The 22,871-nt window shown below is 61.4% G+C and overlaps 1 protein-coding gene across 1 annotated transcript; it reads right to left on the reverse strand.

The window, feature by feature from the left end:
* Positions 1 to 676: 676 nt before the first annotated feature.
* On the reverse strand, positions 677 to 21,405 carry EXOC3L2 (exocyst complex component 3 like 2). Its single transcript, XM_037058443.1, has 12 exons — positions 21,308 to 21,405; positions 16,653 to 17,199; positions 13,082 to 13,715; positions 11,532 to 11,643; positions 10,581 to 10,682; positions 10,373 to 10,473; positions 10,074 to 10,184; positions 8,658 to 8,793; positions 4,738 to 4,860; positions 4,171 to 4,326; positions 3,374 to 3,495; positions 677 to 1,313 (listed from the first exon to the last, which is right to left on the reverse strand). The coding sequence occupies exons 2-12, from the start codon at positions 17,179 to 17,181 to the stop codon at positions 1,025 to 1,027; spliced, it is 2,415 nt and encodes an 804-aa protein (XP_036914338.1). The 5' UTR covers positions 17,182 to 17,199; positions 21,308 to 21,405; the 3' UTR covers positions 677 to 1,024.
* Positions 21,406 to 22,871: the final 1,466 nt, after the last annotated feature.

Here is a 22,871-nt window from a genome sequence, read left to right on the forward strand (position 1 = left end):
CCCAGAGAGGGTCAGCTTCCTGCCCTGGGTCGCACAGCACTGGGGCTCAAAGAATCCTGAGTCCCCACCTGAGGTTCCACCCCAGCCCCAGTGCTGACCCCTGGCTGCCTCCTCCTTCTGACTTCTCAGGGGAAGAAAAAAAGAAAAAAACATGCCAGGAAACATCCATCACTGGCTCTCCCACTGGGGCCAGAGGGGCAGGGGTCAGCAGGGAGGTGACCTCAAAGTCTGCATTTGGACCAGGATCCTGCAGGGCTCGGGGTGAGAGGCTGGAATTTTTCCCACCCTGAGATTTTCCTGCACCAACCCAGGAGGGCGCCCTGGATGCTGCTGGCCCTGCCCCCAACCTCCTTCCTCTCTTGACACAGCTTCCTGGCTGAGGATGGATGGGCAGGACGGGCCAAGGTGAATTGCCAGACCCAGGAAAGGAGAGGCACTTGAAACTGACAAAACGAGGGACCTTGGCTCCGAGTGGCCAAGGGCCGGCTGTAGAGTCACGCAGCCTGGGGACTCCGTGCGAACAGGGTGGCCTGGCTGTTCCCGGTCCGCTGGGCCTCAGTGGCCACTGTGCTGCCCGAGAGTTGGACCCTCGCCCGGCCTTGGGCGTGTGAGAAGCCCTTGGCCCTGGGCCCTGCCCTCGGGCCCTTCCTCCCCCCACACACTGGGGACTCAGCCCTTCCTTGTGTTAAATAGAAACCTCTTTATTCTAAGTATCGTACATTCCTTAATACGTTGGATTGGGGCCAGACCTTGAGGTGAGGGGAAAGGGAGGGGGGAGTTTGGGATGTTTCTATAGAGTCTTCCAACACCACCCGCCACCGGCTGGGCTGGGGAGCGGGTCTGCTGGCCTTGGGGGAGTCTTCGCTCCCTCTGACCCCTGTTCCTCTTCTGTCCAGGGGGCTTGGGGGCCAGACGACCTTGGAGGACCTCCGCATCCCAGGAATCTGCGGTCCCAGGCAGGGTGTCAGGGGGACGACGTGTCAGCAGCAAAGATGGGGGCACTGAGGGCGGGGCTGAGGCCGTCTCAGCGCTGGGCCCGGGGTCCTGCCGGAGAAGGAGGCCGAAGGCAGGACAGGCCGGCCAGGGTGGGCCTGGCCAGCCTGGACGGGGGAAGGCAGCCCGGGACGAGCGGGAGGCCGAGGCAGAAGGGTGGGCGGGGCACGGGGATGTCTGCGAAGAAGGCGAGGTCCCGCGGTGGCGACAGGGCGCCCCCCTCAGACAGTTCCAGGTCCCGGGCCACGGCCAGGATCTCGTGGCGGGCGGCCGCGTTGCGCAGGCCGCGGATGTCCAGGAGGGCAGCCACGTGCTTCCGCCTGCGTGTGAGGAAGGGGCAGGTGCTTGGGGTCTGGGCTCCCGCGATGCACACCCAGCCCACCTGGGGACCCCACCCGATGCACGTCCCTCCCAGAACAGATTCCTCCTGCACACCAGAGCCCTCTCCTGCCACGAGGCCCCCCAATCCCGCCCCTCACATCAGCCCCCCTGCAGATCCCCTGGTGCACCGACCCCTAGCCTCTCCCCCATGCCGGAACCCTCCTCCATAACCTGGCTTCCAACCATTTCCAAGCCCCCTCCCACAGTGGGTTCCGGAGCCCCCGCCTCTGCACCCAGCACAGGAACCCGCCTTCCCACCCAGGCTCAGCTCCTGAGTACAATCGCCTTCCATCCTCAGCCCCAACTTAGCTCGGCCGGCTCCCACACACCCCTCCGGGTGCTGCCCTCACGGCTGTTTTAAGCAGCACCGAAGGTCATCTCTGCTTTCGCTTGGGCCCCACAGCATCACCCAAATGCAGCCCAGCAGGGCCGGCCCACATTCCCATCCCCACCCGCACCTAGCCCCAGGCCAGGACTGGGCGTTGCTCAGCCCCCGCAGCTCCAGGGCCCTCCTCCCAAACCCGACTCCAGATGGCTCCCCCTGGAGCAGTCCAGGTGGGTCGGGAGCTTTGTCCCCAAAGTAGGCCTTGCAGCCTCACTCAATTCACCCCCAGTTCCAGTTCCACCAAAATTCCACCTGGGAAACATCATACTCCAAACCAACTCTGTTCTACGACCCTCGCCCCTGAACCCAGTGCAACAAGACCGGCCCCTTTGTACCACGCCCCCAGCTGCAGACCCGGGGTCTGGAACGCAGCCCACAACCTCCAGCCCATTTCGAGAAGCTGAACCCCACACTCATTTCCAGAACTTCCACTTCCACCAGCCCTGGGGACCTCACTGCTCCCTTCATTCCGGCTCAGCGCCTCCACCAGCATGCCCTCATCCCTGGTTTCAAATCCCCAAATCCCCAAATCCCCGAAAGAAACTCGCATGCAACATGCAGCCCAAGAACCTTCCAGCTCCAGTGAACTGCAAAACGCAAGCGGGAGACCTCTCCACCTGAGCCTCAGATTCAAGTCCAGCTTCAAGTTCAGAAACCCCAGTCCAGCAGGAATGCTGGGTCCCCCGCCCCCATGGACTCCAGGGCCCGGTGCATGGGCTTCCCACGGCCGTGAGCTCCACGCCCCAGAACCAGAACAGCCCACCCTGAACGGCTGCAGAGTCCTCAACCTCAACCCTGCACCCGGGCCCGGAGCAGCCTCGTGCTCTGCTGGTGTGGGCTCTTGTCTCTCTGCGTAAAGGATGTCTGTCTGCTTGGGGCCCCCCTTCTGCGGCCATCCCAATTCACAGGTGGCCAGGGGCGCCAGGTTCAGAGGCAGCCTGCTGCTGCCTGGTTTCAAGTCTCGGCTTTGTCACTTGCTAGTTGGGACCCTGGGAAAACGCACTCAGTTTTTGCCCACCTCCGAGGGTGCCAAGCACCTGGCACGGGCTGCCCTTTGGTACAGGGCGGTTCCTAAGAAGCTTTAGGACATTAGGACCCTAGGACTCCATAAACAAGGGCTGGCGCTGCTACGGTTGTCGCCATTGATGATAACGACGACGACGATGATAGAAGTTAATAACCCTATGGAAAGAGCGCTACTATTCCCATGGAACAGATGAGGAAACGAAGGGTCGGAGAGGACCGCAGAGAAAGGAAACGGTCCGCCGGGAGCGGAGCGGCGCCCGCCGCCGTGGCGGTGCGTGTGCGCCCGACTGTGCCCGTGCAAGTCCCCGCGCCCCCCGCGGCTCCCCCGCCGGGCAGGCCCTTCCTGCCGCCGGCCGCCCCGCGCCCCCCTGCCCCGCGCTTCCTGTGCTCGCCTGTTTGTTTCCGAGCCCTGGCGGCGGCGGCGGCGGCGGCAGCCGAAGGAGGGAAACCGTATTAATAATGCCCTGGTTCCCGCAGGAAACGGCCGTCAGACGCGCTCGCCGCCTCCCTCCCTCGCCCCAGAGGCAGGAAACGCAGGGACGGATGCCAAGGCCGCCCGGAGAGCGCGGCGCGGCGGGGCGCGCTCACCTGATGTCGGGGTAGTCGCGAACCAGCACCCCCACCTCCACCTGGATGCTGGGCGTGTCCTCCAGCTGCAGGACTTCGGCCAGATGAGGCACCACGGCGTCCAGCCACGAGGCCGGGGACTCCTGCAGGACAGGGCCCGCGGCTCGCACTCTGCCCCAGCGCCCCCCTCCCCGGAGCCCACCCTCCCCAGGCCTCGGCCCCGCGGGCCGCGGTTTCCTCGTCTGTAACAACAGGCAGAGGACAGAGCTTATCTGGAACCTCTGGAAATTTGGAGAGAAAAAAATCCGCACTAGAAGCCATTTCTAGCTTTTGCAGAGAACGCGTGGCACACGTTCTCAGAACGTAGCTCGGGTTTGCAAACCCGGGGCGGGGCGCACGGGGGTTCGCTCCGCGTTCCCGAGACAATTTCCAACAAAAGGGAAGCGGTTATGTCCCCACGGGGTCCAGACCAGGAGCTCCCGGGACTGCGGGTGGCGAGGCTCTCCTGGTCCCGCCGAGCCCCAGTAAGGGGAGTAAGAAGTGCTGCTGATCTAAAATGCTGGCGCTTGGGGACGCTGAGATCCGGGGACGCTGTCGCCTTCGGCTCCTACCCCAGGGCTCGGAACAGCAGCCCGCGTGTGCGGGGTGTTGGCAACTCCGCGCCCTTCGCGGGACACCACCGACCCGACCCCGCAATGGGGATTCTCAGGAGCGCCCAGAGGCAGCGGTCACCGTGTTACCAGTCGCCTTGGGCCAACCGTCGGGGGAGCGTCTTTGCCTCGCCCCCGCCCCGGCCCTGCGGGCCCCCCCGCACTGACCAGCCGCCGGAAGAGCCTCTGGAGCTGCGCCGCGTCCTCCCGCAGCCTCCCCGCCACGCGGCTGCGGGTCCGCGCCGAGCGGCAGCGCAGGCGTCCGCGGAGCAGGGGCTTCACGTACTCCACCAGAGCCCGCCGGTGCAGCTCCGCCACCAGCGCCTGGGGACCCGGGGACACGCGGGCTGGTGTGAGCGGCTGGCGACCCGCCCCACTCCCTACGCCCCGCGCCGCCCCTGCCCGCGGGGCGCCAGGCCCCCTCCCAGCCCCCAGCCCCCCCAACAGAAACCCCTGCCCTGTCTGATGGTGCGCCCTCCCCTGCCCCTGGGCAGCTCGTAGACACCCCCTCCCGGCCCCCGAAGGGCACCCCACCCCGCCTCCCCCCCGCGCTCCGGAGCCCAGCCACCCGGAGGCGCCCACACCGTCTACACCGGCCCGCACCCCGGCGCGCGCGGAGCGCCACCCCGCGGGCCCCGGGCACAGCGCCACCTAGCGCGCCCCAAGAGGGCTGCTCCCCGCCTCGGAGGGATCTCCCCCGCGCGGAGCTCCCTCGCTGCCCCGCGGCAGGCGCACCTGGTAAGGCTCGTCCTGCATCCTGCGCAGGGCCAGGGCCTGAGCGCCCAGCGTGCCCACGATGCCGTCCAGGGCTTCCGGGCTGCTCAGCCACTTGCGGCGCATCAGCTTGTTGAAGTGCGGCTGGGAGGCACAGAGAGGAGCGAGGGTCAGGCTCCGCGTCCTGCCGCGCTCCTTCCTCACCCAGTCCCTCGGCGCCTGTCCCCAAACCCGGCTCTGAGCTGACCCCGGACTGCGCGGCGCCGACTGAGGCGGCCCCAGCCCTGCCTTCACGGGGACAGAGTCCTGACGGGGAGAAGGACCCTGTCCCCAGATAGCGGTGACCCAGAGTGTGCAGGGCTGGAGCCAGGGAGCCCAGGCGGGGGTGTGAGAAGCTCAGAAAGTGTGTCGGAGTCAGAGCAGAGTCAAGGAGGGCTTCTTGGAGGAGGAGACACCAGTGCTGAGGCCTTGATGATGGCCATTGTGGGCCAGATGGAAGAGGGAGCGGCTCAGCCAGAGGCAAGTGTGAAGAAGGTTCAGATTTCAGATGGGCTTGCTGGTCAGAAGAGCAAAAAGAAGGTTGCTGGCTGCCAAGACCGTCTGGATAATTCTCCAGGCCGAGTGCAGGGTGCAGGAGGCTGGAGGGAGGGGAATGGGGGTGCCGCGATCAGAGGGGACGGGGGACTCAGGTGGTGTGGTCAGAGGATGCAGACAGTGACTGCCTGTGGGGGGAGGGGCCGCAGGCCTCTGGACGGGATTCGGGAAGTGGTTGGGCAGCGGGTCTATCTCTGAGAGGCAGGCAGGGAAGAACGAGGGGACACACAGCAGTCTGGGCGGCCGCCAGGTGTGTGAGGTCCCGGGAGACCTCAGTGGGTGGCCTGTGGGGTCTGAAGCAGGTCCCTGCTCCACTCGGGCCAGCACCCCTTTCTGCTCTCTCAGCCTGACAGTAGCCCCGTTTTCTTTCTTTCTTCTTAGTTTATTTTTAGAGAGAGGGAAAGGGAGGGAGAAAGAGGGAGGGAACGTCAGTGTGTGGTTGCCTCTCGCACGCCCCCTACTGGGGACCTGAACCAAAACCCAGGCATGTGCCCTGACTGGGAATCGAACCAGTGACCCTTTGGTTTGCAGGCCAGCACTCAGTCCACTGAGCTACACCGCTCAGGGCAGTAGCCCTACTTCCTGAGCCTCCAAAAATGGGGCCTGTGGGCTTTTGCTGAAAATCCGGTCTGCATTAAATGAGCTGATGTTCTTGGTACAGCTCCTGGCTCAGGACGAGTCACTATTGCTGTATGACCTGTATATAGAGGAAGGTGACAATGGCCAGTACCCACGGACAGGGCCCCGACTAAGCACTCCAGGGGCCACGGCGTCACTGCTTTCTCAGAGCCTCTGAGAAGGCTGGAACTCCTGCACCCTCCATGTAGGCAGAGGCCCTGAGAGGACGGGTGATTTACCCGAGGTCCCCCGACCTGAAAGCCGCGTAGCTGGGTCCAGGACAAAGACTGTACCCCCTTCCCGACACCCCCAACCTCTCCTGCCAACTCACTCACTTCCATTCACATCCTTGTCCATTAGTCACTCAACAAACACTCTGAGCCTTCCTGGGGGCCCAGCCCTGGCTGGGTCACAGAATGCTTGGGGACACAGTGCAGAGGAGACAAACGCTTAATCATCAAAAGCAAGTCAGAGGAATTTAAATACCACTGTGATATTTAATGATATTAAGAATTATTGTTAGCCCTGCCTGGCGTAGCTCAGTAGATTGAGCACAGGCCTGCAAACCACACGGTCAAGGTTCGATTCCCAGTCAGGGCACATGCCTGGGTTGCAGGCCAGGTCCCCAGTTGGGGGCGCAAGAGAAGCAACCACACTTGATGTTTCTCTCCCTCTCTCCTTCCCTTCCCCTCTAAAGATAAATAAATGAAAATCTTTAAAAAAAGAATGATTGCTCTTTCCATGGCCGGGTGGCGCAGTGGGTTAGAGCATCATCCCCACCCACCAGAAGGTTGCGGGTTTGATCCCCGGTCAGGGCACGTACGGAGGTTGCAGTCCGTCCAAGCCCGGTCCCGGCGCATGTGGGAGGCAACCAACTGATGTTTCTCACATCGCTGTTTCTCTCTCTCCCTTCCTCTCTCTCTAAAATCAATAAACATATCCCCAGGCGAGGATTTAAAAAAAGAAAGAATTATTGTTCTTTGTGTCGGGTATAAAAAATGGCATTGAGGTTGTGTTTGTTTACAAAAGAGTCCTTATCTTCCGAAGATACAGGCTGGAGTGTTGATGGATGACGGCAGGATGTCAAGGGTCTGCCTGAAAAGAATGCAGTGGCCGGAGAAGTCGGGAGTGGGGGGGAGAGACAAGCCCAGCCCAGGGCTGGGACTCAGGGAGCTGGGTGATGGGTCCATGGGAGGTCATTCTGTCATTCTGCCTGGTTTTGTGTCTGTTTGAAATTTTCCATGGCAAGAAGCTATTTTAGAAACATTCCGACAAACCCTTGCTCTTGAGAAACTAACATTCCAGTGGGGAAAGGCAGATTTAAAAAAAAAAGCCAAAGACAGCCTGGCTGGCGGACATAGGTGCTTCAGTGGCAAATAAAGCAGGGAGGGAGGGCGTCTGTTTTATTTTATTTTTAAGCTTTATTTATTGATTTGAGAGAGAGAAACATCACTTTGTTGTTGTGCATTTACTGTTTTATTTGTTTATTTTTAGAGAGGGGGAGGAGAGTTTGGCTGGTGTAGCTCAGTGGACTGAGCGCAGGCCTGCGAAGCAAAGGGTCGCTGGTTTGATTCCCAGTCAGGGCACATGCCTGGGTTGCAGGCTGAGTCCTTAGTGGGGGCACATGAGAGGCAACCACACATTGAGAGAGAGAGAGAGAGAGGGAGGGAGAGAAACGTCGGTGTGTGGTTGCCTCTTGCACACCCCTTACTGGGGACCTGGCCCACAACCCAGGCATGTACCCTGACTGGGAATCGAACTGGTGACCCTTCGGTTCTCAGGCTGGTCCTCAATCCACTGGGCCACAGCAGCCAGGGCTCTTTGGTTGATTCTTGTATGTGTCCTAACTGTGGCTCAAACCCGAAACCTTGGCCTATCAGGGATGACGCTCTAACCAGCTGAGCCACCCGGCCAGAGCGCCTGTCTATTTTTGACAGGGCAGTGAGGGGAGGTCTCGCTGAGAAGGTGTCACCTGAGTCAAGATTTCTAGGCAGCAGGAGGGGGAGCTATGTGGCTAGTGGGGGGAAGAGCAGTTTGGGCAGAAGGAACAGCAGGTGCAAGGGCCCTGAGGCTGAACTGTGTCTGTCTGCTCGGGAGCAACTGGGGGCCCTGTGGCGAGAGTGAGCGAGGCGGAAAGAAGGTGGCACTGAGGTCAGAGAGGGAAGGGCACCCTGTGCAGGGCCCCTGGGTCCGTGGCAGGGACCTTGGCCTTTGCCCTGAGCGAGCTGGGAGCCCTGGAGGCTTCTGAACTCAGGAGGAGGGACGGTCTGAGGTACAACAGGGACTGGACATGCATCGCAACCGTGTGCCTCGACCACGCACCTCTCAGTCTCATTCCCCACGTCTCGCCGCCGCCTTCCCACGCACCCTCACCCAGCTCTGAAACCAGACCCCTCTGGGCACGCACAGGAGCCCAGTGAAAGTAGACAGGGCTCTGGGGTCCAGGAGAGCCTGGACGAGAACTTGGGGGACCTCAGTGGGGAGGGGCTCCACCCAAGCCCCAAGGCCCCCCCCCCCCCGCTGGTGGCTTCTCTGTCTTCCCTGGATCATACCCTCCCGCCTCTTCCTTCCTGTGTCCCCCTAGGCCCCTAAATGGCCCAGACATGGCAGGCACCCCCACCCCTGCCTGCTCCCCACACTCTGAGTCATGAGCTGGAAGGAACCGAGGGTTGGGGGGGGCTGTGCCCCCTGTCCCGGCAGGGCCCCGCCCCACTGTTGGCCTCGTTCACCTGCAGCTCCTGGAACAGGAGGTCAGCCAGCACTCGATGGCAGAGCCGGGTCACGCGGTCCAGGGCACCGGCCGCTGCTTCCCGGGCTGGCTCACTTTCAGGGGGGCCCACCCGGGCCAGGCGCTCTGCCAGGGCCCTGTGGGGATCAGTGAGGTTAAAAGTCAGGGAACCCCAACACTCAGCCCACCTGCCTGGACCCACCTCCCTTCTTAGATGAACCCTATTTTGTGGGACACAGGAATGACAGTCAGATGGGGGGGCTGGGAAAGTCAGGGCCTCTGGGGAGGGTCTGGGAGACTGGGGGGTTGGGGCTCTGTGGAAGGAGTGGGGGCCCGGGGTGCTGTGGGGGGGAAGGGGGTTCCCCGGATCTGCTCCTCTTGGTGAGAGCGGGGAGGTCTCCATTCCCAGAGTTCGGGATCTGCACATCTCCATTTCTCCAATTCTACCCTTTTCATTTTCTGTCATTGTAAGAGGCGGGGACCCTCCAAAGCTGAACGGACACTGAAGGCAGTTGGCACCTTCTGCCTGAACCCCAGCTGGCCCCCTGTGGCAATGTATTCCCAAGTCCCTGGCGTAGGCAGAGGTGTCAGGTGCAAGAGAGTGGAGCCAGCTACCCGGCCGGTGGGGCCCGGTGTGTCAGACAGAGGCTGGTGTGTCCAAGAAGTAGTGGGGTTCCGCTCGGGTAGGGAAAAGGGTGGTGGGAGCTCTGAGTGTGCTTCCAGAAAGAGATAAAGAGGTTAAAGGGGGAGGGGCATAGTGTGTTTTTTATCTCCCCATTTTTAGTTTTTAAAAGAAATAGTATGTAGGCATCTGTTTAAATATATTTGCAAGCGCATGCAGGAGATATGCACGTATCTGCATGTGTATAATATGTCACACGTTCCCGGAAGACACGGCATGTGAGCCATCACTGGTTGCCTCTAAGTGGAGGCAGGGGCATGGATGTGCTGGGCCTAAGGGTTTCCTCTGTTTGAAGTTAATAAAAAAGGAAAGTAAGAAAGGTGAATAAAAGTGTAACTCTTAACAATCTAGTTTCTGGAACCCAAAGTCCATATTTTAGATTTTATTTTGTTTTGTTTTGAGAGAGAGACTGATTTGGGGTTCCCCTTATTCATGCAGTCATTGGTTGGTTCTCATATGTGTCCTGACCAGGGATCGAACCCGCAGCCCTGGTGTACCTGGAGGACTGTCTAACCCATGGAGCCACTGGGCCAGGGCTAACACTCCACTGTTCTGGTGACTACAAGTCCCTGCTCTGTGACACTCCGGCTCTTTCCAGGAGTCCCAGCTCTTGTGCTGAGGGCCCAGGGACACACCTCTCTGTGACCCCCACCCAGGATCCAGGCCCGGCAGCCCAGCTTGTCCGGCGGGGGTGGGGGGGTGGCCCTCTTCCCGGAACAGTGTGGGTGCTCTCACCTCAGGGGGGGTCCACAATTGACCAGGGCGATGGTCCTGCTGATGTAGGTGTCCGGCAACAGCTCCCGGACTCCTGGGTTCTCGTGGAATCGCTCCACGCGCTGCTGGAAGCTGGTGGGCGCGTGATAGATGGAACTCGGTTGGACAAGGGTCCCTTGCTGGGCGCTCAGCCCGGCAGAGCCCGTGACCCCACCGCGGGTCCCCTGCCCACCAGGCCCTGATCTCCTCTACCCTCTGCCGCACCCCGGACCCCGACGCCCCTCCCACCCCAGCCTGCGCCCTGCTCCCAGCCCCCGTACCTCTGCAGGAACTCCGCCAGCCCCCCCAGACAGCAGTGGGCCATCCGCTCCCCGAACTCCTGGCTGATGCGGGGCGCCCGCTCCGTGTGCTCCTCCAGCAGCTGCGTGGTCCAGGGGGCGAGAACGTGTGAGGAGGGCCGACGCCCCCCCTTTCCCACCCGGCATGGTCCGCTGAGTCTCTTTCTCCTTCCCCGACCCAGGCCCCTACCTCACACACGTCCTGGGCCAGGCCGCTGGGCGTGTCCTCCGCGCCCCCCCAGTGCTCCTCGTCCTCCTGCAGCGCTCGGAGCAGGGCCGCGCGCGTCTGGGCCTGCGGTGGGGAGCCGGGAGGAGAGGCCGGGGTGGGGGGGAGGCGCCGAGAAGCCTGCCCCGCCCCTCCCCCCAACTTCCTCCCGCCACAACCCCTACACCTTGGCCCCAAGCAGGTCTGGATTCTACCAGTGAGCTCCTCAAAGTGGCGCTAGGAAGGAAGGCTGGACCACAAAACACCCCCAAGCCCATTCCATTGCTGCATGTTAGGTAAGAGTCTAGTTTGAAGCTTCCTCCGTCTACTATCCAGAGAGTTTAAGGGTCCGTTCTCATTATTTCAGGGCTGTGAGACTCTGCTCTTAGGTTGGTAATAACAACACACTCAAGAGTGTCAGATCCTGGGATTCAAAGGTCCCCAGGGCCTGGGATGCTGAGCTAAGTCACCTCCGAGCCTCCGGCCCAATGTTGCCTTCAACTCCCTGACTCCAGAATCTGGGCACGTTCCAGCGTCACAGCAGGTTTACACCCACAGCCCTGCCTCCGCGCAGGCTGCCCTGGTGCCCTCCTGCTGTGGGTCTCTGGGTCTGCGAGGGGAGGTGCCATGACTGACTGTCTCCTGCTCTAAGATTTGAACGTCTGAATATATTGAGCCCTAATGAGTAAGTATCTCCTCGCCCAGCTGGGTGCTGAGAATACAGCACTGAGTGAAAGACACAAGGGTTCAGTATGGGGTTACGTTTCTTTGTCTTTCGGTTGGAACCCAGGAGTCCACAAAGGGATGGGGGGGTGAGAACATGACAAGCAGGATGGGAGAGGCCCCCCAACCCGGTATGAGCCCTTCTTCCCCCCAAAGCACCTCCTCCTCCTTCCCTCCCTCCCTCCCAAATCACCGAGGCTGAGTCTCAGGTACCTTCACGTCTGTGACACATTCGTCCTCCAAGCCCCGGACCGTGCCAGGAGACAGGAGGGGCCCCAGCTCTCCGTTCTCCAGGGCGACCATGTCCACCAGCCCTAAGACTTCTCTGGGGAGGGGGTGGTAAGAGACAGGGGGGTCTGTGAGAGGTGGGGCAGAGAGACTGACCGCCCCATCCCCATCTCTTCACACCCAGGATGTGACCCTGGGCCACTCCCTTCCTCTCTTGGGACCAGCTTTGCTCGTCCCTCAGAGGAAGTCTCTGGGATTGTGGCTCCCCTGGCCCCAGCTCTCTGAGTCAGCTCCCTGGTGGAAGGTGTCTAGGCAAGACTTATAGTCAAGTTCAAGCTTGACCATCCGGCATGCCGGGTCTCACCCACGACGAGCTTCACCAGGCAGAAGTTCCCTTCCACCCTGGCCCCCAGTCCCTACTGCCTGGCTTGGCCCTGGAGGCCTCCGCAGCCCAGTCCAGCCCAGGTTCCCCACCTGGGCAGCCCTGTATGCCCTTGCCCCCCACCATCCCACCACCCACCCACAGAGCAGGCTTCTGCTCAGTTAGGGCATCTCTCAGCCAGAAGCACCGGCTCCCTACAGATCAGACTTAACTCAGGCCCCACCATCCCCGACAGTTGTCCAGACCCCCCTCTCTGGATGGTGCTACAATGTCATTAACACAGTTTCCCAAATGGGATGGGGGGGGGTTGGTGCCGGGAGTTGCTGCCTTCTCATTCTTCCCGATTTTGTCTGAGGAAGCACCTCCTCCTTCGCTCTCTAACCTGTGGTCTGCGCTTTGTGGTCCCTCCCTTTTCCCCAGAGCCGGGAGGTGACCCAGTCAGGGCTAATCACCATATGCCGCCCCAACACCCCCCATGCCCCCCTCCCCTCCCGCTAGTTACGAGAACCTGCGCGTTTGAGGTTCTAAGCCTTGATCATCGTAAGATTCTAGGACTGGGAAGCTCAACAGGGCCGCATTCTAGATGCTAAAATTGCAGAGCGCACGGGGCCACCGGTGCTCCCGTCCGGACTGAGGGATCAACGGCGCCACGCTTCTAGGGCCCAAAGACGGGACTGGCCAAGGTGTAGGGCTCGAGTGCTCATGGGTACTTGGCTTCTAACTTGGAAGGGTCATTAACCCTAAAGTTCTAAGACTGGAAGCGTGGACAGCGCTAGTGCCCTCGGAACGTGGCGGGTGGGGGGGGCGGGGAGAGCGCAGAGTCACGGTCCCAGCATTCCAGGGTTCACCAGTGCCAAAAGTTTAGGACCAGAAGGGTCGGTGGCGTTAAGTTCTGGGGCCGGAGGGGTCCTCAGGGCTGAGGTTCGAGAATCGGGAGGACCCGCGTTCTAACGTTCTGGCTGTGGAAGAGCAGGCAGCTAAAATTCGAGGACCGTAAATGTCCTAGTGATGAAGATTGGAAGCGTCAACGGTGTCCAGGTGAGAATCGAAGGGCGGGGTGCTCCCAGGCGCGTAAGTGGCCAGGGCGGGGCTGAGTGGGGGGGCGGCCCTGCGCGGTCGCGGGGTGTCTGGGACCCAGGCGGCCCCCGCTCACCTGGGGTACACCTGGTGGTGCCAGTGCAGCAGCGCGTAGCGGTCGGCCAGGGGAAGTCTCCGGCGCGCGGCGGCGCCCAGCCAGTCGGCCAGCGCGCTGTGGTAGCCGCGTAGGTAGACGCCGAAGGCGCCCAGGCCCGCGGGGTAGGCGGGCGCCAGGCGGCCCCGCACCACGCCCATGTCCTCCAGCAGCCGCGCCCGCAGCGCCTCCAGCTGCGCGGCCAGGCCTCCGGGCGCCCCGGGCGCCGCGGCTTCCAGGCGCTCCCGCGCCGCGCGTGCCACTGCTTCGGCCCAGCGGACGCGCAGCTTGCGGGCCGCCCCGGGTCCCCGGCGTCCGTCGGCCGCCTCCTCCTGCACCAGCACCTGGCCCAGCTGCGCCACGGCGCCCGCCCCGGCGCCCACGCCCGGCCCGGGGCCCGCCAGCGTCTCGCGCACTAGCGCCCACAGCTCGCGCTGCAGAGCCTCGTACAGCAGCGCCACGTCGCGCGCCCGGCGGCCCCCGCCTGCGCCCTCGACCTTGGGCGGCCCGGGCGCGCCGCCCCCCGACGACGCCAGCTCCTCGGCCTCCAGCTCCAAGATGTGCTCGTCGGCCCGCGCGAGCTCGCGCTGCTGGATCAGACTCAGGATTTCCAGCACTGTGGGAGCAGAGCGGGAGTCAGGGCGAGGAAAACGGGCAGGGGGGAAGCAGGGGGGAGGGGAGGGAAATAGAGCTGGGGGAGGGCGACAGGTGTAGAGCAAAATGGAGTCGGGGTGGTTCAGGAGAAGGGGGATAGGGAGGGTGTGTCAGAGGACGGGTTTGGGGGTCAGGGGCGGGGTGAGGAGGCCCAGGGCTGGTGGTCGAGGGTGGAGGAGGCGGGACAGAAGTGGAGGGAGGTCGAGGGAGGAGGAGGAGGAGACTAGAGAGTGGAGGAAGGCAAAGGAGGGGGAGGGGAGCGGCGGGAGAAGGAGAGGAGTGGGGTTTGGGGAGGGGAGGGGAGAGGAGAGGGCATGCAGGAGGAAGCGGGGAGAGGGCCCGCACTGGGGGGAGGGGACAGGCGAGGTTAGGGAAGGGAAGAGGCTCGGGCATTGGACGAGGGCGTCTGGACACGGGAAGTAGGTCAAAGGACTAGACAGAGGGTGTCCCCTTAGTGAGAGCACTGGGGGAGGGGAGGCAGAGGAAGTGGGGGGCAAGGGGTTGAGGAAGCGGGTGAGGGCAGGAGGTGAGGGGTCAGGGCCTGAGAGAGGGTATCAGGGAGTTGGTCAGGGAGTGGGGAGGTCAGGGAAGTTGAGAGGTTAGATAGGAAAAGTGCATTGGGGCTGAGAGAGGGGGAGACCCGTGGAGAGAGCCTTCGGACCAGCAGGCAGGGTGGAGACTCAGACAGGGGGAGAGGATATCAGGAGACGGGTCTTTTTGGGGTGCAGATGGCTTTGGGGTAACCTGGCACTCTGATAAGTTCAGACTCCCCTCCACCAGAGGGAAGGCATGGGGCTGGGAGGCCTCCGGGTGAAGGCACGGGGCGGGCGAGGGGGGGTCCCAGTGGCCCAGGGTTACCCCGACACCTCCACCCCCCTCCACTTCCTCCCTGGCACAGAAACTATTTCCTGGCCCGCGCTATTTCTGCCCATCCGTTTCCAGAAGGCGGGGGCTCCAGTCACCCCCTTCTCACCTCCCCGTAATGCCCTCCCAGTCCCCAGGGAGCAGGGGCTGAAATAGCCTGTGGCCAGGATGTGCAGGGCATCAGAGGACGAGGCGAGGGCTCTCCGGAGGCCCCCCGCACGGGGGCAGTGGGGGCCACCCCCCCGCCCCGGGAGGTCTAGGAGCTGGGATGGCGGGGCGGGTGGGGTTGAATGAGGGGTCCTTGATACCGAGGGAGATGAGGGTGGGGAAGCAGGTGGGAGCTGGGGTGAGGGAGTTTGGGTTTAGGGTGGGGGTTTGGGTTGAAACCTGCAGAGGGGGCAGGAAAGGACCAGAGAGTGGCATCTGGGGTTTGGGGGAGGCATGGCTTTGGGGCTGTGGGTGGCGATGAGTTTAGGCGAGAGTTGAAGAGGGAGGGAGAGAGCAGCGGGATTTGAAGACAGCCTGTGAGCTGAGTTGGGACTGTGGACGGATGGAGCTGAAGGTGGAGACTGGGAATGGGGGTTACTGGGACTCCACATGGGGTGGAGATGGAGTTAAGGCTGAGTTTGGGGGTGGGGTTGAAATTGGGAGCTGGGGAGAGGCTAAGACTGCAGGAGGAAGTTGGGGAGGGGAGGGGAGTTGAAGGCGGAAGATGGACCTGGGGGTGGGGGTCAGGAGGGAGACTGGAGACGGGAGAAGGTCGAAGTTGTACTGGCAGGCGGGATCAGAGTAGAAAAAGGGGCCGCAGGTTGGGGCGGGGCCAGCTGTCGGTTGCCGTGGTGTTGGGCAGAGTGATGAGGTCAAAGGTGGCATTTGGAGAAAGGGGTGGGTTGGGGATAAGGATGTGATATGTCTCCAGGTGGAGATCACTACGGGGTTGGAATAAATGTGGGGGAGAAACCACACTTCCCCAGAAATGTGGGGAAGACACAGGGGCTTGGGACAGGATTGGGGTTGAGGATACAGAGGGTGGTCTCCCGAGCTGAATTGTCCCCCCCCCACAAGAAAGCCTGTGAAGTCCTAACCCCCAGGACCTGAGAATGGGGCATGGTTTGGAAATGGGCTTTACAGAGGTGATCGAGTTAAGGTGAGGTCATACATTGGGCCCTGATCCGATGTGACTGGTGTCCTTGTAGCAAGTTAGACCTGCTCAGAAGGAAGGGGACATGGGGAGTCACAAAGAGAGGGCCCTGTGAAGACCAAGGGCTGGAGTGACGCAGCCACCAGCCAGGGGACACCAAGGGCATCAGCAAAGCGCCAGATGCCGGAAGAGGCCGGGGAGGGTGCCTCCGAGGGGCACGGTCCCCCTGCCGACACCTGGGTTTTGGACTTCTAACCTCCAGGCTGTGAGAGAACACATTTCTATCGTGTTAAGCCCTCTGGTTTGGGGGACTTTATGACGACCTCATATGGGAGAAACTACCACAGGTGGTGGGAGGTTCGGGGCGATTTGTCAGGAGGTGAAGGCAGGCGTGGCCCTGGGGCTGGGTTGGAAGGTGACGCACTTGGACATGGCTTGAGGTGGGTCTGAAGTTCAGTGTCCAGCTGGGGGCATTTAGGGTTGGCATGGAGTTAGCTAGGGGCGCTGTTCAGAGCGGGTAGCAGAGGAGAAGGGGTGGAGGGTGACGAGCAGGGTGAGGTGGGGGCTGGGCAGGGGAACTGGGTGGAGCGTGGAGGTTAGGGAGGGGCTTAAAGTCAAGGTCGGATGCGGATGCTCTGAAAGGGGATGGGGTTGAGGGTGAATCAGAAAGTAGGGAGGGAAAGAGGCTGAGACTGGGTGTAGGGAGGGGGTTGGAGGAGGTAGGACCAACGGCGATTCACCGGTCACTGGACTTGGGGGTCAGGTTGAAGATGGCAGGTGGAGAGAGAGGCGGGGCTGAGAATGGGCGTGGACTGCAGGGGACCCTCTGGCCTTGGCCCTGGGAGGCAGGGGGGTGGAAATCCGCACTGTGATTCCTCCCGGATCGGGACTTACCTGACAAGGGCTCCTTCATCTTTGGGGGCTCCCGGGCCTTGGGCGGGGGCTCAGGAGCCGCCTCACCGGCAGGCATTACCCTCTCGGCCAGGGAGGCGCGCCGGGGCTTGGGCCCGCGCCCCAGCCTCAGAAAGGCCAGTCGCCCCGCCGCCTCGCCGGTGGCCTCCTCCTCAGCCTGCGCCCGGCTGCCCTGAAGCCTGGCCAGGAGGCCGAAATCCGCCGAGCTCCTGCGCATTCCAGGGGGCAGCACTCGGCCCAGGAAGGAGCGGGACTGCCCGTTGCCCTGGCCGGGGCTGCCCGCGCGCCGGCCGGGGGGCCAACCCAGCCGGAAGGGGGACAGGCCTGCCAGCTTCTCCAGGGTGGCACGGCGGCCCCACGGCATTCCGTTGGGCAGGCTCCCCAGCCGCCCAGTCTCCTCTTCCTCCAGCCCCGGCCCGTCCTCGAAGGGGTTCCGAGAGGACCTCCCGGGCAGGGTCCCGGCCCGCGGCACCTTAGAATCGGCCACCCTGAGACTCTTCAGGATGGGCATTTTGACAGACGGGGGGACCTGGGGAAGAGATAATGGGCCATGAATGGTGTGGGTGACGACGCCTGCGTGTCCCCAGCACTGCGGGCACAGGTGCTGGGTACTAGGCTGAGCGCTCCCTAAGGCCTTGAATCCTCACCCTCCATGAGGTGTCATTATGCCCGTTTTGCAGATGAGGACACAGGCTCAGAAGGGCAAAGGCACTCGCCCGACGTCCCACAGACACTCGGGGACAAAGGCATGATGCGCTCCAAGATCCGTCTGCTCCCAGAGCCCTGGCTGTCACTAGACCACCGTCACTCGGGCCCTCGCCCTCCAACTCCCGCCCGTATGTTTGTCCTTTTAGTTGACCCCCATACTTCATGAAGAAACAGGCTCAGAGCCCTGGCTGGTGTGGCTCAGTGGGTGGAGTGCCAGCCCGCAAACCAAAAGGTCACGGGTTCGATTCCCAGGGAGGGCACATGCCTGGGTTTCAGGCACGGTCCCCAGTAGGGGGCGTGTGAGAAGCAGCCAATTAATGTTTCTCCCACACATTCTCTACTTCTCTTTCCCCCTCCCTTACTCCCTCTTTGAAAATAAATGAATCTTCAAAGAAAGAAAGGGGCTCAGGGAGGGAAGGCTCTCTCTCAAGGTAGCACTTTGGCAAAGGGCAGAGAAGGCTTGGCACCCAGGCCCCGCTGTTTTCCCAGCCGCACGCCTGTGCACCTGCCCCGTCTCCCCGGTCCCGTCAGTACCCTGCCACCTCTTCCCCATTCATTCCTTCAGCACGCCTTCCTGGGAAATGGCCACATAGGCGAATCCACCGAGACAGAAAGATTAGAGCTTGCCAGCGGCTGGGAGACAGGGACTGGGGCGTGAATGTTTAACGGATACAGAGGTTTTTTTTTTAGGGGGATGAAAATGTTCTGGAACTAGATAGAGGTGATGGTCAACAACACTGTGAATGTACTAGTTGCCACTAAATGGTACATTTTTAAATGGTTAATATGCCCTGGCTGGTGTGGCTCAGTGGATGGAGTGTAGGCCTGTGAACTGAAGGGTTGGTCACTGGTTCGATTCCCGGTCAGGGCACATGCTCGGGGTTGCAGGCCAGGTCCCCATTAGGGGGCGCGTGAGAGGCAACCACACATTGATGTTTCTCTCCCTCTCTCCCTCTCTTCCCCTCTCTTTCAAAATAAATAAATAAAATCTTTAACAAAGAAAAAAAAAAACTTTCCTAGGCATTTGCCATGGGCTCAGTCCCGCAGTGGCCACTGGGGACCCATCCGTGCCCTCACAGGTCCTGAAGCTTCCGACTGTTTCATCTACTTGGTCCCCTGTCTCCCTCCCTTTTTCATGGTCCCTACTCTGGTCCAGGATCCTGTTCAAGGATCCTGTTAAAGCACGAACCTGCCCTTCCCTTCTCTTAACCTTCCGTGGCTCCCCAGTGCCCTTGGGGCAAAATTGAGGCCCCTCGACTGCCAGTTGTGATCCTCAGCAGCGCGATCCCACACCCTCCTCCTTACTCTGGCATCTGGGGTTCCTTTTTTAAAGCCCCCTTTTCTATTTTATTTATAGAGAGAGGGTAAGAGAGGGAGAGAAATGTTGAGGTTCAAGAGATACATCATTCGGTTACCTCTTACACACCCCCAGCTGGGGACCTGGCCCACAACCCAGGCATGTGCCCTGACTGGGAATCGAACCGGCGGCCTTTAAGTTCACAGGTCGGCACTCAGTCTACTGAGCCACACTAGCCAGGGCGGCATCTGTTGCTTTTTACAGAGAAGCTTGTTCTCCAGGCTCCCATCATGTTTTAGGACCCAACCCTAGTGCTCCCTCCTCCAGGAAGCCCTCCCTGATGCCTGGACTGGGTCAGATGCCCCCCTCAGGACTTCCCCTACCTCACCCCAGTCCGTTCTGGGTTTTCATTGTCTGGGGGTAGTTCTGGGTCCCCCACTGGACTGTGAGCCTCCAGAGGGCAGGGTCGGGGCTGTGTTTGTCACCACTGTGTCCCCAGATCCCAGGGCAGGCATTTAGGGAACGCGTGGCTGATAAACAGGAAGTGAAGGAAGGAAGAAAAGACTTCATTCCTTGTGGGGAAGAGGACTGATGAGTCAGGCCGGAGGGGTCACTGAGGAACAGGCCACAAAGGACCTCGCCTGCTGTGGCAAGGGACTCGGGCTGTCTCCCAAGGGCCCTGGGGAGCCGTGGAAGGGTGCTTTTGGAAATGATGAAATAGTCCAAACATTCAGAAAAGTCTAGAGAACAAACTTAATGAGCAACTCAGTGCTTACAATCCTAGCGCCAACTAACGCAAACATTGGCTGGATGCGTTCCGACTTTTCTTAAGAACCAAGCATCATGCGTGTGCTGACCCCCGGTGCCCACGCCGATCCTGCTGGCCCAGCCCTCACCCAGGGCAAGCGGCTTCTGGAATAGCCACGCGACGGACTTTCACCCCATGCCCACATGGGCCTGCGTCCAGAAACAACAAGACATCCTTCTACACGGTTTCAGACTCCCTTCAAATGCTCTCATTCCATGTGGATTCTGCAGTTTGATATTTTGCAGGGAGATCACTTATTTTAGGTGCTACTTACTATTCCGCTGTGCGGCTGTGGCCAAAGCAGGTCAAGGGCCAGGTGTCCCACTGCTGGACCCAGGGGCGGCTTTGAACCAGGTCTGAGCAGGTGAGGGATGGGGTCAGGACCAGGCCACTGTGCAGGGGTGCAGGGGGCTGGGGGCTGGGGGCCGGCTGATGCTGAAGGAGCTGTGAGTTGGCCAGCCCGTGGCCCTTCCCCAGTGGAGGGCTCCCTTCTTGGACTCCGACTTCAGACTCAAGACCTCAGCTGTCCTGTCTTAAGCTGCCTCTTGGTAGAAACACAACCGCCCGGCCTCTCTATGGTCTTGGAGGTCCTTTAACCCCTAGGGAGGCAGTCACCATGACAACCCCTTGCCTGGATCCCCCACCCCCACCCCTGCTCATGGCTGAGGGCCATGGACACCACTCCTCAGAGGCACATATTCTCCACATTCTGATTTCACCGCCTCTTGTTTTCCAAACAGGCTTCTTCTATGCGCCTCACCCCCAAAATGGTTCCATCTCCCCCAAGGACTGGCTCCAACACCCCTCCACAGTCCCACCACCCGCTCTCAAAGGGCAGCTCGCAGTTTCCTCCCGTGGAAGCCAACTCGGCCCAGGCTGGATTGGGTGTCCCCCCACCGGCGTCCATGCCCGCTCCCATGCCAGATCCAATGCCCCCTAACCGACATCCCGGACCTGGCTGCACACACTTTCCCAAAACTCTCCCCGACGTCTTTCCCCTTCCTGGCTCCAACACCCCCTCTGCAAACTGGCTCCGACATCCTGCCCCCTCCAGCCCCCTCGTCTGCCTCCCGGTGCCAGGCCCCTGACTCACTTCCGAGGCATCCCCAAGCCCCCGGGCCCTGCAGGATGTCTTGGCCACCAGAACTTCCCTCTTTGGGCTCCTCCTCCTCTTCCTCGCTGCCAGCCTTTCCCCAAGTACCCAAACCCTGCACAGACGACGGCCTGACTTGTCTGCAGAAGTCCTCGCTCCTCAGGGCCTGCGCCACAGAAGCGCCCTCACCAGTTGGGCGTCCAGGCCCGACCCTAATGAACAGAGCTTCCATCCGGCCTTGCCCCGCAAATGACCAGCCACCAGCCCAGCCTGTTTCAGGTTCTTCCAGGTCTTCGCTCTCGACTCATCCCCACCTCCTGCTCCATCACCCTCCCAACCCTCGTCGCCTCTACCATCTCCAAGACCCCATCTCTTGGGGACAGAGCGGAACACTCATCTGTCCCTGGCCTCTGCCTGCCCACCTGCACGCGTAGGACCTTGCGCCCAGCCACATCTCATCTCTTCTCCCTGGGTGGCCCCGAGCCCGCCGCCCCAGACTCCCTTGAAGCCGCTCGGGGTCCCCAGTCTCCCCTGCAGCCTCTGCCTGTTCCCACCTCTCCTGGCCCCCTTGCTGGCAGCCTGCCTAGGTCAGGCCCCAGATTCTCTGTGTGTCCCCAGTTTCTCCCGGCTCCAGGACAAGTGTTTTCTCGAACCCCGGGCCACCCCAGCCCTGGGCTGCGCCACTGTCCCGGGAGGCCGTGAATCCTGCCCCCTCTCCCCAACCCTCTCACCTCCGTTCTCCGTGCCTGGTCCCTCCGTCCCTGTCTGCGCGCTGTCCTGTCCTGAGGCTGCTTCGGCCAGGACTGCTGAGAGCTTGGATCTGAGGAGGGGGGGTCAGAGGAGGTCAATTTCCTGTCAGGAAACCCCTCCCTCTCTGGGGCCAGGGTTGGGAAGGGCTGGTTATCTGTCTGCTCTTTCAGAGCAGACCGCGGTCCGGCCCCCACCCTCACCCAGCCGGCCGGAATAGGCCCCCCCTGCCTGCTCTTCACGCCTCCCGAGGTGCCAACACCATCCTGGGCGCCTGGGGAGATGCCCCTGCTGCATGTGGGCTGTCTCTTGGTCCCCTGCTACGGGGGGAGGACAAGGAGGCAGGGTCTGCTGGGCCCAGGTGTGGGACTGCGGGCCCGAGTGTCTGGGCAGGGCTGCAGAGTGGGGCTGCTGGCCCGGCCGGTGGGCCGGCGGGATGGAAGGCAACCCATCCCCTGATGGATTGGTTTCTCTCTCCCTCTATCTCTTTCCCCACTCCACCCCCCATCTCTAAAATCGATAATAAAAAAATATATCCTCGGGGAATCATTTAAAAGAAAAGAAATGGGGCTGTTTCCCCTAAAAGCCCTGGTCCCCAGGTTTCTGCATGGTCCCCTCCTTTTTTGTCATCTTGGTCTCAGCTCCAGCGTCCCTTCCTCACAGGAGACACCCCCCCCATCCAGCCAAAGTGCTCCTGCTCGCTCTGCACCACCCCCATCAGAGACATGGCTCTGAACAGTGGATTCCTTCACAGAACCTTCCCAGTCTGGACCAATCAGGATCCTCGGCCTCCCCTGTAGATTTTCTGTAAATCCAAAGCAGGTGGCTCAGGCGGTCATCTTCACGTCCCTACACGAGTACCTGGCACAGAGTCAGCACTTGGTGAAGATTTGCTGACCGAGTGCACAGGTGGGGTGGTCAGAGCAGACGCCGGGGGCAGGAGGCGGCCAGTGCAGGTGGGGCTGGGAGTGCGTTGGGTGTTGGGTGGGTTAGATGCACAGTCAGGGTTACTTCAAAGGCTGGGTTTTAGGCGCAGGCAGCCTCTCAGCAGCTCAGGAGCAGCACCCCCGGGTGCTGGGCTGGGGTGAGTGATCACTTGCCCAGGCAAAGCTGGGGTTCACGTCAGCGTTATGGGCAGGGGCTGGGCTAAGGAGTCACTACCTTCCTCCCAGCCCCAGCCCATGGCCTCTGTCCAAGCACTGGATTTGCCAGACACTGGGCATCTGAACAGGGGCTGTTTGGGTGGCCAAGAGGGAAGGAGGAGGGACGGGCTCTGTCCCCCTCAGGCCAGTGTGGACCCGTGGTCATCAGGAGGTGGCCTGGGTTGGGACCAAGTGGCCCGTTGGGGGCTGTGATCACTGTCACATTGCCCTCACATTTTTTCAAATTTAATTTTCATTAAGCTAGAATTGGTATAAAATTCAACTTTTTAAAGTGTACGATTCAGCGATATTTAACAGATTCACAAAGTTGCGGCAACCATCACCATGATCTCATTTCAGAACATTTCCATCATTCCAGAAAGATACCCTTGTGCCCTGGCCGGGT

The sequence above is a fragment of the Sturnira hondurensis genome, unplaced genomic scaffold (assembly GCF_014824575.4).
Source record: "Sturnira hondurensis isolate 20B ecotype Veracruz unplaced genomic scaffold, ASM1482457v3 Scaffold0001020, whole genome shotgun sequence".
Taxonomy (NCBI): Eukaryota; Metazoa; Chordata; class Mammalia; order Chiroptera; family Phyllostomidae; genus Sturnira; species Sturnira hondurensis.